The sequence below is a fragment of the Protopterus annectens genome, chromosome 2.part1 (assembly GCF_019279795.1).
Source record: "Protopterus annectens isolate FY-2018-M chromosome 2.part1, PAN1.0, whole genome shotgun sequence".
NCBI classification, from domain to species: domain Eukaryota; kingdom Metazoa; phylum Chordata; order Ceratodontiformes; family Protopteridae; genus Protopterus; species Protopterus annectens.
In genome coordinates, this window is record NC_056729.1 from 431,812,564 (window position 1) to 431,826,379 (window position 13,816).

The 13,816-nt window shown below is 42.4% G+C and overlaps 1 protein-coding gene across 3 annotated transcripts in view; it reads right to left on the reverse strand.

Moving 5' to 3' along the window:
* Positions 1–13,816, reverse strand: part of TTC29 (tetratricopeptide repeat domain 29) — a 3,626,200-nt gene that overhangs the window by 3,224,275 nt on the left and 388,109 nt on the right. For all 3 annotated transcript variants that reach the window (XM_044062243.1, XM_044062242.1, XM_044062241.1), the window contains exon 3: positions 8,654–8,740. In XM_044062243.1, coding sequence (XP_043918178.1) covers positions 8,654–8,740 — 87 coding nt within the window. The remainder of the gene's footprint in view (positions 1–8,653; positions 8,741–13,816) is intronic.

Consider the following 13,816-nt stretch of genomic DNA (forward strand, 5'->3'; position numbering starts at 1 on the left):
GAGGCCAATATGGTGCAATGAGGATTACTTTGCTCTTCAATCGGCGGGCTTTCTTCAGAAACTGGGGAATGAGGAGGAGAGGAGGAAATGCATAAAGTAGACCCAAGGGCCAATCATGGACTAGAGCGTCCCTGGGTGACTGTCGCTGAGGGGGGATCACGGTAAGGTAGTTGCTGCATTTGTGGTTGGTTGGGGAAGCAAAGAGGTCGCAGCAAGGATAGCCCTAGCGGTTGAAAATCTCTGCCGCTGTTAGAGGATTGAGGGACCACTCATGAGGTTGGAGAATGCACCTGCTCAGTTTGTCTGCTATCACGGTGGAGCTCCAGGGAATGTGCACTGCTATCAGAAAGTGGTTGGTAGCTATCGCCCATTGCCATATCCTCATGGCCTCCCGACATAGTGGGCATGATTTGGTTCCACCTTGTTTGTTGATGTACCAGACTACTGACATGTCTATCTGTATTGCAATAGTCCCTGATGGAAGGATGGAGTAGAATGCTTGCAATGCTAGAAGCACCATCCTCAGTTCTAGGACACAGATATGCAGATGGGCCTCTAGTTTTGACCAAGTGCCTCGGACTGTCTTTCCCTGAAACAGCCCCCCCACCCCATCAGGGAGGCATCCATGGTCACTGTAGCCTTGAGCTGATGGGGGGGTGAAGGGACGAGACCACTGTAGAGAGTTCTGTGACATCCACCAGATTAAATCCTGCTTGCACCTTTGAGTTACATGAATTTTGAAAGACAGAGGGTATTGTAGAGGGTACCACTGGGTGAACAGTAGCCATTGGAGGAGTCTCGTATGAAGTCTTGCACGGGGAACAATGGTAATAGAGGCTGCCATCGACTCCAGCAGCTGAAGAACAGAATGAGCTGTGGGTCTTTCTTGAGAAAGAATCTGTATCAATTGCTGTTTTATCCTTTGAATTCTGTGGTTGGGGAGAGATGCTGTGCAATTTCTTGTGTCTAGAAAAAAAACAATAAACTCTAGAGACTGAGAAGGGGTAAGACTGGACTTCTGACAGTTTATAGAAATGTCTAGGCTTTGTGCTGTGTTAACACAGTATGCCAGGGCTTCTTCCAGTAGACACCTGGTGGGGGGGGGGGGGGTAATGAGCCAGTCGTCTAGATACAGAAACACCTGGAATCCTTGAAGTCACAGGTGAGCTGTGATGACTGCCATGCAATTGGTGTACACTCTGGAGGCTGTAGAGAGTTTGAAGGGTAGTCCTCAAAACTGGTAATGACTGGCTCCAGCACAGAAGTGAAGAAATCTTCTTGATGGTTGTCCACTTTTATGTGGTAATACGGACCTTGAAGATCTATAGAGCACATCCAATCATCTTTTTCCAACAGTGGAAGCATAGACTGTACAGTGACCATCTGGAATTTCTGTACCTTTACAAATTTGTTTAAACAGACTGAAATCCAAAATTGGTCTCCAGTCCCCGGTCTTTTCTGGCACTAAAAAGAGTCTTGAGTAGAATCCGGATCCTATCTGGTCTGGGGGAACTATTTGGAGGACTCTTTTGTAGCAGCTTTGATATCTGTAGTGGTGCTTCTTCCCTTTGACTGGAGTAAGTTTCTGAGGGGGGACAGGACAAAGACTGAAGGTGATGTGATAGCCTCTGGTGATTAACCATTGTACCCAAGAATCTGCGGTTATGATTTGCCAGGCAGAAGGGTACAAGGAGAAATAACCCCCAAATGCTTCCAGAGGTAAACAGCTGGGCCGCCCTTCAGGAGCGCTGGTAGGGTTGACCAGAGAATGAATCCCTGGAACCCTGGTTTTGCAGACCTCCCCTGCCCCAAAAGGGGTATCTTCCATTGGAGTTCCCCCCTCTGCCCCTGGGGGAGAACTCGGCACGTGCATCACAGAAAGGGCCCTGAGATTTCTTATGCCACATCTTTCCACTCCTCTGATTTCTGGAACAGAATCTCTGAGGGAAGGAGAAATGGACACCAACGGCGGATAGGGTCTTACCATCTTGTTCGTATCTAGCCAGTGTGTGGGACCAAACAAAGAAGAGGCTTCAGTGGAAGCATTCAGGAAGGAAGCCTTGAAGGGGTCTGCAAAATCACAAAGGTGCATCCAGGTATGCCATCTCATGACTATGCCTACACCCGCCACTCTAGCTGCTCCTTCAGTGGTGTGAGAAATCAGGCATATGGAGGAGTTGGAGATGGATTCAAGGGTGGCTAACTGTGAGGCCACTTTGTCATGGACCTCATCAGAGACATTCCAGACAAGGTTTCAGAGAGCTCAGTTATTAAGTCCCTTTGAAGCCTGGTGAAATGTGCCAGAAAGTTCAAAGACCTGACTGCAAAGGTCGATGATGTGAAAACATGCTTCCCTAGTCTATCCACCACCCAGGACTCCTTGTTGGGTGGATGGACAGTCCGGCTCTCTACTGCCAGTTCCTTTTTAGTTGTGGCCGCCACCACCATGGCATCTACTGGGAGACCTTTAGACCAGTGGGGATCACTCTCAGGAGGAGATAAGATTTTATCTGGCCTCTGGGGAATAGCTTCAATGGTGTCAGAAGCCTTCCATGCATGCTGCATGACGAGCTGGACGATCTCATCAGCAGGTGGAGTAACCCAGGAGGTAGGGGACCAGGCACAGAAAGCCTGCAGGAACACAGACTCCTCTGAGGAAGGGTTGGAGGACTTCCAATCACCTCTCTGTTTCAGGATATCGAGGATGTCACCAAAGGACACTTCATCAGAGGGTGACCATGGGGACCCTTCCCCATCATCGAAATCTGTGTCTTCCATCAAGGGCTCTTCTGGGGAGTCCTTGTGATGTACTTCCTCAGAGGGCGGGTTCTGGAGAAGACAATGTAGAAGGGGTCTCCTGTGGGAGGGTGTCCTGAGACTCCTGTGCCCGGTGTTTGGCAGGAGTGGCTTGCATCAATTGTGGCCAAGAGGAGATAGATTCCAACAGTATAGACTTGCCTACTGAGGCAAGGTAGTCCTGAAGGGAATTCCGATCTTTCCAAAAAGGGGCTGTATTGGCTACCCAAGAAAGGATCTCTCGAAGGTGAATACTTGGTCCTAGCTTGAATGAATGATGTCTGCACTAAAGATAACAGTGATGTAGCAGTAGTGTGCACCAAAAACTCTGGTGCCGATGAGGTCTGCATCATCAGAGATGTTACCGAAGGTGTCTGCACTGAAAACAAGGTTGTCGGTGCCGAGGAAGTTGTCTGCACTGAAAGGGTCGTTGCCGAAAGGTGTCTGCACTGAGGTCGGTGCCGAAAATGTCTGCACCGGTAAAGCCATCAGTGCCGAAGAGGTCTGAATCGGAAAAGGACATTGATTCCGAAAGGGTCTGCACCATAATAGGTGCCAAAGAGGACTGCACCAATTCCAGAGATGGTGCCGAATATGTCTGCGCCACAGACTTCGGTGCCGAAGGGGTCCGCACTGAGTGCTTTGGAGCCAAAAAAGGTGTGGACGTCTTAATCAGAGATGAAGTCAATTCCAATGGGTCTGTCAGTTTCAACTTTTTGAGTCTCAGTTCCTAGGGTCTCCAGCGGGAGACGATGGAAGAGACCGAGAACATCTCAGCATGATGCTTTTTTTTTTTTTTTTTTGTGGAGCTTCGAAGGAGGTGATGAAACCTCCAGCCCAGAGATAGCCTTGCTGAAGGAAGTTTTTAGGAGGCCCTTTAAAAACAACTTATTTTTCCTCTCATTCAAGGTACAATTAGAAAAATTCTTACATATCCCAAACGGAGGGTCAACAGTGAGGTGGGATGCACCCAAACAGTATACACACAATCATGTGCATCTGAAAGTGGTAATTTATGGCTGCAGTCTAAACACCTTTTAAACCAGTACTTCCTTTTGTCATTATTCAAAGAAAAAGGAAAGAAGAGACATTACCAACAATGGTATGAAAGAGGCTACCCAAGAGGGTAAAGAAGAAGAGATTACCAGCGATGGTAACAAGGTTACCTTAAAAAGGTAAATATTTCAAAATACTTTAAAATAATGCAATAGGGTAAGATAAAAACTTAGCTATTAATATAAAATATCAAACAAATATACTTAGCTCAAGAGAAGTGGCTTGACATGGCTGTTAGGCAACGTGGCAAATGAGATCTGAGGTAACAGGGAAAGGGCATGCTGGGTAACTTCTTAGCTCAAGAGTTTTTGGCTGACGCAAGCTTGGCATATGGCCGGTTCTGTTCCAAGGACAGAACTGATAGCCCATCAGGAATGAATTAAGGAAGATTAACAATATCAGATCCATTTTTTCATCTTACCTTTAAGCATCTATTGCAAGACCACCAGTTACTGGAGAGCAAACATTCTGTCTCTCAGTAGTCATCTTGGGATTAGTGCTTCTATTTTAGTTACATTATTTCCTGGAGACTGTTGATCACCAGAAAGCTTAATAACTGCTTTATAGGTGACAGCTTGGAATCTGTGCTTATATTCTGATCCTGGTGAGAGTAGGAGCAGAGTGCATCGATTCCGGACTGCTTCTGGTTGGAGATGGAGCATCTGTACTTAACGTACCTGACTGGTCTGGTTGCTGCTATTCGCTGCATCTACTAGAAAAAGGCTACAAGCCTGCAGATCCTTGCATCATCTGGGACAAGACTGTGGATCACCAAACAGGCCGTGGCCTGCTTCTCTTTCTGGGATTGTTGCTAACATTTTGCTTCTGGTGAGAGAAGGCGCAAAACAGTACTGTATGCCAACAGAGTGAAGCTGTGCTGAGACCAGCATTAGTAGTAGCCAAGTAGTGGCCATTCATGCAACTCCCCTTTTTCATCATTCTTGACAAGCTAATTCTTTATTTTTCAGTTAAGTACTGCTTGATTTCTTTCTAACTTCAGAATATCTGCCTAAATACTTCATCCGTAAATTTTCAGGGTCTATGTATTAGTTTCCCCTCAGGTGTTTGGCAGTGCTCTGTACAGACTCAGACACCTTGAGTGACATTTTTCCTGTAAAATGAATATATAAGGAAACAGTTCCAGTACTTGGTAATAATGACCACCCCTCTCCTGGCATGTCTAAAGGTCAGTTCTCTGTGCTTTCTCCTATTAACCTGGTGAACTTGGGAATTCTGAGGCAGTGTAGCAACTGCCTCATGTACACAGACAACCCTCTCCTCTTACCTCCCAACACTCAGACTTGCAAGAGATGCACTTATATATCCAAACTGGAAGACATGCACTCTCAAGCCAAGATTGGAATAGCTGGTCAAGAGGAGAAAGTCAATACCTGCACCACACCACATGCAACACAGCCCTCTAGAATACCCACCATCACAGCTCTCGCATAAAAACACAAACCACACACCCACCTTCGCAAAGGCTCTCAATAGAAATCTACCCAAAAGAGACCTTCAAGGCAGAAACGCACTCGACCACCACAACACAGCACAAACCACAAGACATATAGCTCACCTACACAGTGTGCCCCATCAACCTAAGCCCCTAAGGCAAAACAACTTGCCCAATACACTAATCATTGGTGCCTTTACAAGATTGATGTCTGTGCAGTAAATTTTTGTTTGTTTTGTTTTTCTCCTTTCTCCAAATCTCTCAAACTTTAAGTACAAGAATTCAGGACAAATGGAAAAATGATGGTGGGATGGTGCTCGTATAAACTTAGAATGTTGCTAAAATAATGGATTTTGCATTAGCATGCATTTTCTGAAGGGAACTAAAATGCTCCTCATTATTTAGTGACTTCAGTCCTCAATGATTTGCCAAAAAAATAAACACACATTTTATGAGGAACAGAAATCCAGACAGTTGAGAGTTATGTCTTTCCTAACTGCTGAGTGACTGTGGAATCAGTATACAGAAGAAAGGGGAATGGGGGGGAGAATCCCTCTCATATTTTGTAAAGGCAGGCTTGATTCACTACAATAGCATTGTTTTCAATGACTGTTGGAAGACTTTAGATAGTCTATATTCATAGGGGAAGCTGTACTGTTACTTGTCTTGCACAGCACTACTCTTAGTTAAGGTAACAGTTTTCAAAAAAGCTTACAGAACTAGAATGAAGTTCATAGGTGTTTACTAAGCTAATGTCCACAAGGGCCTTTTAAGCCTAGCCATGTATCCCAAATCTCTGACAAGTTCTGGTATCCTTGATGAGTGTAAGCAGGGGCTTGGGAGGTAAAACCTTTACAAGCAGGGGCCTGGGAGATTAACTGTTTACAGGCTGCTTATGCCCATTAGAGACAAAGGTGCCAAACTAGGAACAAATTTCCTGTTTCCCATCCACTTGTCCAAGTTACACTTGAACTGGGTTAGGGAGAAATTCTACTTCACACAGATGCAGAGCCTGTTCTAGAGAAGTTGTAGTCTCTGGTTTATATACCTGTCTCTCCAGCAGGTCCTATTTATATCACAGGCAAGGTTTAAGTCTTTAGAACAGGTAATTTCTGGTGCTGTTTGTTTTGTGGATAAGCAGGAAGTTCATCAAAGTGGGGTCTGACAAAGCCTTGTATGCCAGGCATAGATCTCCCACCAACAGCCTGTAGGAGACAGACTACAGCAATAGAGCCTCATTTTGCATAGGATATGTTACTTACACCCTGCATTCTTTTAGTGAGGAACCTCAGTAGACATTCCAGTTGTTGGATAAGTCTGGTTAGGTACATACCAAAGAGGACATTGCACTCAGTGATAGGTCTGATGAATGCCAAATACAATGGAACAATGACTTCCTTGGACCCAGATGCCATACCTTTGTTTATAAGTTGCACAACATAGAATGATTTCCTCACAACCATAGACACGCAATGATCAAAGGCTAGGTTACGGTTTATGTGTGCCCCCTAGTCCCTGTTTACTGTGTCAAATTTTAGGGATGTGTTGTCAATATGAGTTACCAGGCGTGGATGGCTTCCTGAAGGATACTAGTACGCATTTCTTTGTATTTAGTTTTAGTTCATGGTTCTGACACCAGTTGTTTGTCTGTATTAGCCCTTCCTGGAGAACATTTGTGTCAAGGGGTGATTTGATAACAGCTCCTAATTTGCAACCATCTGCAAATTTAGTCAGCCTGAGGCCACTGACATTGGCCTTAACTTCAGAAAAGTAAATGCCAAAGAGGAGTGCTCCCAGGACTGATCCCTGAGGGACTCCACTTGTGAATGGCCTCTTTGTAGAAGTGGACTCCCCAGTTCTAAATTCTTGGGTCTTGTCTGGGAGCCAGCTGGCTATCCACCGGGTGGCATAAGGGTTTGTACCTAACCTCTTAAGTTTGTCAACAATCCCCAAGTGGGTTATTGTGTCAAATTCCTTGGATAGGTAGTGTGAACCATTTTGCCCTCATCCATTGTGTTGTTGGCCTTCTCAAAGAAGTCCACCAGGTTGAGTAGGTATGACCTGCCTTTGATGAAACCAAACTGATTTGGGTCTAGTGTCTAGAGGTTTCCTGTATCACTATTGATTAGTTCCATGATAATTCCTTCCATGGCTTTCTATCTTTAAGCTGCTCCTGATATGAATTAAAGGCTGTAACACAAGATTAAAACAGAAGTCATTCCCCATTTAATCCATAGTAATGCATTCTGAAACTAATAGATGCTGTCACATGTTCAGAACAACCGAAAAGCTCTGAATCAGCAGTACACCCCAAAGGTAAAGTAAAACAACCAAATTATATTTTAGTACAGACTTCTAGTATCCATACAATAATAATATAAAGCCATTACGAGTAGTTGTGTGCTAATAAGCAGTAGGAAAATCTAGAGGCAAGAACAAAACACAATAAGCAGCAACATTTCTCAGCTTGATAAATGTTGACATTTCCAGCAATGACAAGAAAGCAAAAGCTGAAACTCTATAAAAGCAGTCTTACACAAAAGTGCAAATATATCTGCAACTTTTGCAGTGTGAATTTTTAATATCCTAGATCACATAGCTCTCATCTTGCACAAAGTTATGGGTCAAAGAAGAGTGCATTCAAACATCAGTAACTAGAGCTTTCAAGGGGTTCTTAAGATAAGTTAAACAGCAACTTATTCACTCAGACATTTCAGCCCCAAAACAAAAATAAGTTCCAATATCTATCTACACAAACCCTGATTTGGAGGTCAATGCATCAAGCAAGTCTGACTCAGCTAGGCTGTTATTTTCACAGCCTTTTAGTTGTACTTCAATTCCTGCCAGATAAAAAAGAGATACTAATTGGATAAGAGCAACAGATTTTGGTGGTGAAAAGTTATGTCAGCCACAGTTTATAAAGTAAAAGGCAAAGCAAGCCCAGGCCAAACTCACTGACAAGAGATTATGCTGCTGTCATAGGATTTTGCAGTTTCAAAGCAAGCATGATTTCCTTTGCAAAAAAAATAAATAAGTTTGCCACAAAAATACAAATGAATAAATCACTGTTACCGAAACTACATTTTTTTTCTTAGTTAAGAATAGCATAGAGACCTGTGTACAATTCAGTGTAAAATCATCATGACAATTAAAAATCCATGAGTAATACCAGCTAGAAATTAAAACAGAGCAAAAACAAAACACAACAAAGATGCCCCTCAATTGCTGTGGCATTGCTTAGCCATATAACCCACAATGAAAATATACTTTTGCGGTAAGCAAGTGTATAACCATGAAACTTTGTTTTGGCAATATATATGTATAAATCGACATATGTAATATACTCACAGAGCAATGTCATTTTCTGAGAGCAGTGCAGGCTTCACTTCTGCTTGCAAAGGGTGGGTGATATTTTTATTCTTAATCAAATGAAATCTGAATAAAAAGTAAAAAGTATTATTAAAATAAAATCTGAAGAATGTACCTTCTTCACTACTATTTTAAGTCTGCTTAAACAAAAGTTTTGATGATGTACCAAACATTCTGCTTAGACACTGCAAATCCACTGAAAATTAGCAATGCAGTTGGTAATGCACTTTGATTACAACTTCAGCAAAACAAGAAAAAATATTGCTCAACAGCAAGTCAACAAATTTTAATAATACAAGTGTTCTTTCTATTTTTGTTCTATGCTGGAATTTGCAAGCATCTAAATTAATTTTAACTGAAGAAAAAGTTCAGGAGCTGCATAGCAAATAATGCTTTATGAATTGTTAAAGGCTTTGGTACATCATTCTAGTCCATACCAACTCAACTACAAACAGTAAACTAATAGTACTATATCATCTTACAAATTTTAAAATGTTTAATATTCAGTTTTGATTTCAAACAAATGTCAAAAGTATGAAACATTTAATGGCATTATACTACATTGCTATTTTTATAAAAAAAAAAGTTTAAGTACTCACCATAACGTTCCATTTGCGTTGTCCATTTTCATTCTTCCTCAACAAATGAATTCGGATCAGACTCTGCTGCTTTTTCCAGCTTGTGGAACACTGAAAACTCTAGAGCTCCTCTCTTTCCCATAATGCACTAGTCCCCTACCATACCTCAGATCTTGTTTGCTGACTTTCAGACTATATTGTAAATAACACATAGCAAGTACAGGATAACAGATATCAGGAGTTCAAAGGAAGGAAATAGAAGTTATGTACCTACCATAACGTTCCATGTTAGCTGTCTCCTCTCGCCTCTTTCTTGCTGGTTGGGTTCGGAGCCGATCCTCAGCTCCGACTCGGCCATCTTCTAAAGCTTGAGAGCTACAAACTGGCTCGAGGCCTCCCTATATCCCATGATGCCTGGCGCTAGATACCCAGATCTCGTTTGGTAAGACTAACAGCAGACAAAATAATAAAGGAATCCTATCCTTATCATACATAAGCCCAACTATTAAGACCACTAGGTAGAGTGGGATAGCCAGAGAAGGCTCAGCCTGAGCAATGTTATAGAGAAACTCTTCTTGGTCTAGTAGGATAGGGGGATGGAGGGGGGGGGGCGCAAGAAAGAAGGCGATTGGAGACAACTAACATGGAACATTATGGTAGGTACATAACTTCTTTATGTTAAGTTGTCTATCTCGCCTTCATTCTTGCTGGTTGGGACCGTGTCCCTAGCACCTAATATCCTGGGTGGCTCAATGGAACAGACTCTTCAGAACAGTGGAACCAAAATCAGCTCTGCTCCTGGAAATCACGTCCAACTTGTAATGCGAGATGACAGTATGAGGGTTTGCCCACGTAACTACTGTACAAATAGATTCCATGGGCAACCTAGCCTGAAAAGCAACCAAAGTGGCTAATGCTCTGGTGGAGTGCCCTTTTGGTTTAACAGGCAATTGTTTATTCCTCAGCTGATAGATAAAAGTAATGATAGAAGTCAGCCACCTGGATAAAGTTACTTTAGATACTGCTATACCTTGTTTGCCCTCTGCATAAGAGAGGAAAAGCTGATGCGATTTTCTGAAGGCCTTAGTCCCGTGCAAATAAAAAGGCAGTTGTCTGTGAACATCTAACTGATGTAACTTATAATTCCGCCCTGTTGGAATGGTTGGGAAAAAACACAGGAAGGTCAATGGACTGATTCAAGTTGTTCTCAGAAGAGACCTTAGGAAGGAAGGAAGGATGGATTGATTAGTCCTAAGAGCAACCCTGTCTTTGTGGAACACTATGTAGGGGGGACAAAGAGCCTGCAGCTTGGAAACTCATCTGGCTGAAGTGATTGCTACCAGAAAAAGTGTTTTCCATGATAAAAACTACAATGAACAGGAAGCTGCTGGTTTGAAGGGGGGCAAAATTAGAGAGGCTAGAATCAAATTCAGGTCCCACGGGGGTGGAGGATCTCTAACCAGGGGCCTGAGCAGAGTAGTTCCTTTGAGGAAGGCCTTACAAAGCTTATAAGACATTATACTTGTTAGAGAAATATGTATTTGAATATATGTGAAGTGCTAGTTTAAAAGCAAAGTAATATGTAATGCATTTTATTCTATTAATGATATGACAAAAAGAATGAATTCATATGTAATTGCAAGAAGTTTTTGAAACTGCAGTGTGCCTTGTTACAAGTTGGCCTCTGACCCTGGCAGCTGCTAGCTCAGCAAGTTCTAATGTTTATGCTTTTCACAAGTGATTATCTGCTGGGTCGGGAAATTAAATATATGAAATAATGAAAATCTTCTGCTCTTTCCTGCTGGGATGATTGGCCTTGTGTATGTGTTACTAGATAACACACAGCTGTTGGGAAAGTGTTACAGGGGAACAAAGAAGTGTATTAGAAGACTGAATCTGCTATTGTATTTGAACTAGCCTGGAACCTTACAGAAAGACAACATGTCTGACCAGGTGGTGAGCAAGGCCGTATTGTTACCAGAGGAAAACGTTTTTTAAATATACAGCATCAGCATTATTTTATGAATAGAATACTGTAAGCTGTAGATGCCCTGTGACTGACCACGTCAGTAAGGTGGGCACAACTTGAATGTAAGTAACTATAAAAATTGTGTACTTCCTGTTTCATATCAGACAAAATTCTGTACTTGTATGTTTTTTGCCTCCTGGTGTACACTAGTAAACTTTTGAACCTGAACCTCCTGTGTATTGATCTTTTATTTTATTTAACAGTTTGGTCCTTCGAGCCGGAAATCCCTCAGACAGCTGCAGATCAGAGTCTACCGGTGGTTGAATACTGCGCAGGAGAAGTTACCGAAACGATTCTTCTTGGGTGAAGAGACCTCCGACTGAATTGTCGTTTAAAGAGGCTGGCCACTTTCTGATCTGTGGCCGAAGAGCGGATCCTGGATGGCTCAATACCGGAGGCTCAGGTAGGAAGACTTTTGCCTTTTTTCTGATTTAGATCAGGGACTAGGTTACAGTAAATACTGTTGTCAAGATTTGTTATGCAGATCAGGGACAAGAGGAATTACTGTGTATTTGGTCATAGATCAGGGTAACAGAATAAGGTAGGTAGTTATTCTAGATAAACTGTGAAAAGAACTGAAATTTTGGTACCACGTGATAAGAAGGGTTACGTAACATTTTCTTTTAACATGGGAAATCAGTGCACTAAAACATCACGAGATCCACCCCTAACGGAAGACACAAAATATATGCAATCACAACGTTCTGATAATGTTAGGTATTATACGAAGTGGGTTAACAAATATGAATTCGATGGTAAATTAGATAAAACTTCACTGGTTAAACTCCTTAAGCAACTTAAATCCGATGTGGAAGATCAGGCAAAAAAGCAACGTCAATTATGCATTCCTCAGGCACACAGGTGGATTGAGGAAGCAAACCATAGGGAACAGAAGACTAAAAATTCAAAAGCATTATTTTTAGATAAAGAAGATAATAACATAGTAATAGCAATGGCTCCTCCTCCCCTGCCCCCTCCGTTGCCTTTTTCAGGATATGAAGCGGGTGGACAGGCTGGTCCGCCTCCGCGTTATCCTGAGGTCTCAGTGAGACCACAACCATTTGTTAGAGATACTATTAAAACTAGGTCCCGAACACGTAAAATACATGGGGACGCAGAATCGTATCAAATAGAGAGAAACCTACAGGATGAGAATGAGGAAGAAATGTGTCGGCTTATAGAGGTCCCAAATCCTCAGGCAGGGCAGGACCCAACTCTCTTGGTATACAGGCCATGGACACCGGAGGATATCCGGAAAGCTACTGAGGGAATTCCCCATCCGAAAGTTAATTTTACGAAATTTTTAGAAGATTTGCAAGGCATGAGGTTGAGTTACCACTTGAATGGGGAAGAAGTAGAAAAAGTAGTCAGACAAATTATAGGTCCAGATTGGCACATGATTTGTGGCACCTGGAATCCTCGTAATGCAGAGTTTAAACCACTCCCACATAGTGACACAGAACTAGACAATAGAGTGAAAGGTCTTACAGACCGAATCTCTGAGAAATGGAAACCTAGAGCAGACTGGACTTGCATTAACCAATGCATACAACAGGAAAATGAGACGGTAGATGGGTACTATGCTAGATTATTAGAATGTTTTAATAACCATAGTGGTATGACAGTTCCTGAAAACCAAGTGAATGATTCCCCATATGAACAACAATTGAAAAATGCATTTTTAAAAGGTTGCATTGCACCTATCAGTAGCTTCATTACGAAGCATATGATAGATCATCGAACAAGTAGGCTACAAGCCTTACTTGAATATGCTAGGCATGCTGAAAGACATTTTAATAGCAAGAAGAAAAAGAAGGTGCAAGTCTTCACTGCTGAAGACGGAGCTGAAGTATTTGCGTTACAGTCAGGTAAAAAGGGAAAGAAAAATGCCCAGGGAAATAAACAGTCTGACAAATGGTCAGAAGATTTCGAAGAATGGAAAAAGAGAGGTGAATGCTTTAAGTGTGGGAAGAAGGGACATCTAGCGAGGGATTGTAAACAGAATAAGAAGGTAATCACAGAAGACAAGGGAGATGAGGACTGACTATATGATAGTGAAGATACATCATGCAAAAGTCAGAAATCATCAGGAGAAGTTAATAAACAGAGGACAAATGTAAATGTGATAAAAGGAATAGAGGAAGTGCAAGTAGATATGGAGGATGAAGAAAGTGAAATTTTGGATTTAGCATTATGAAGCCTAGAGCTCTACTTAGCCGACACAAAACCTGAAGTTACACTTCTGGTGGAGGGAAGGGAAGTCAAATTCCTGTGTGATTCAGGAGCATCACGGACCCTGATACACCCCTCCAAGTTACCAGAACATTCTGAATCACCTGATTATATATTAGTGAAAGCTGCAAATGGACAGCTATACCGGGAACCACTCTCCCATGATATAGCAATAACTGACCCTGTTTCAGGTATGACTCAAAGAAGTAAGATGGTTGTTTCTGCAAAGTGTCCAGTGAACCTATTGGGTAGGTACCTTAAGCAGATATTTGGCATAGCAGTAGTTCCAACTGTGCAGGGTAT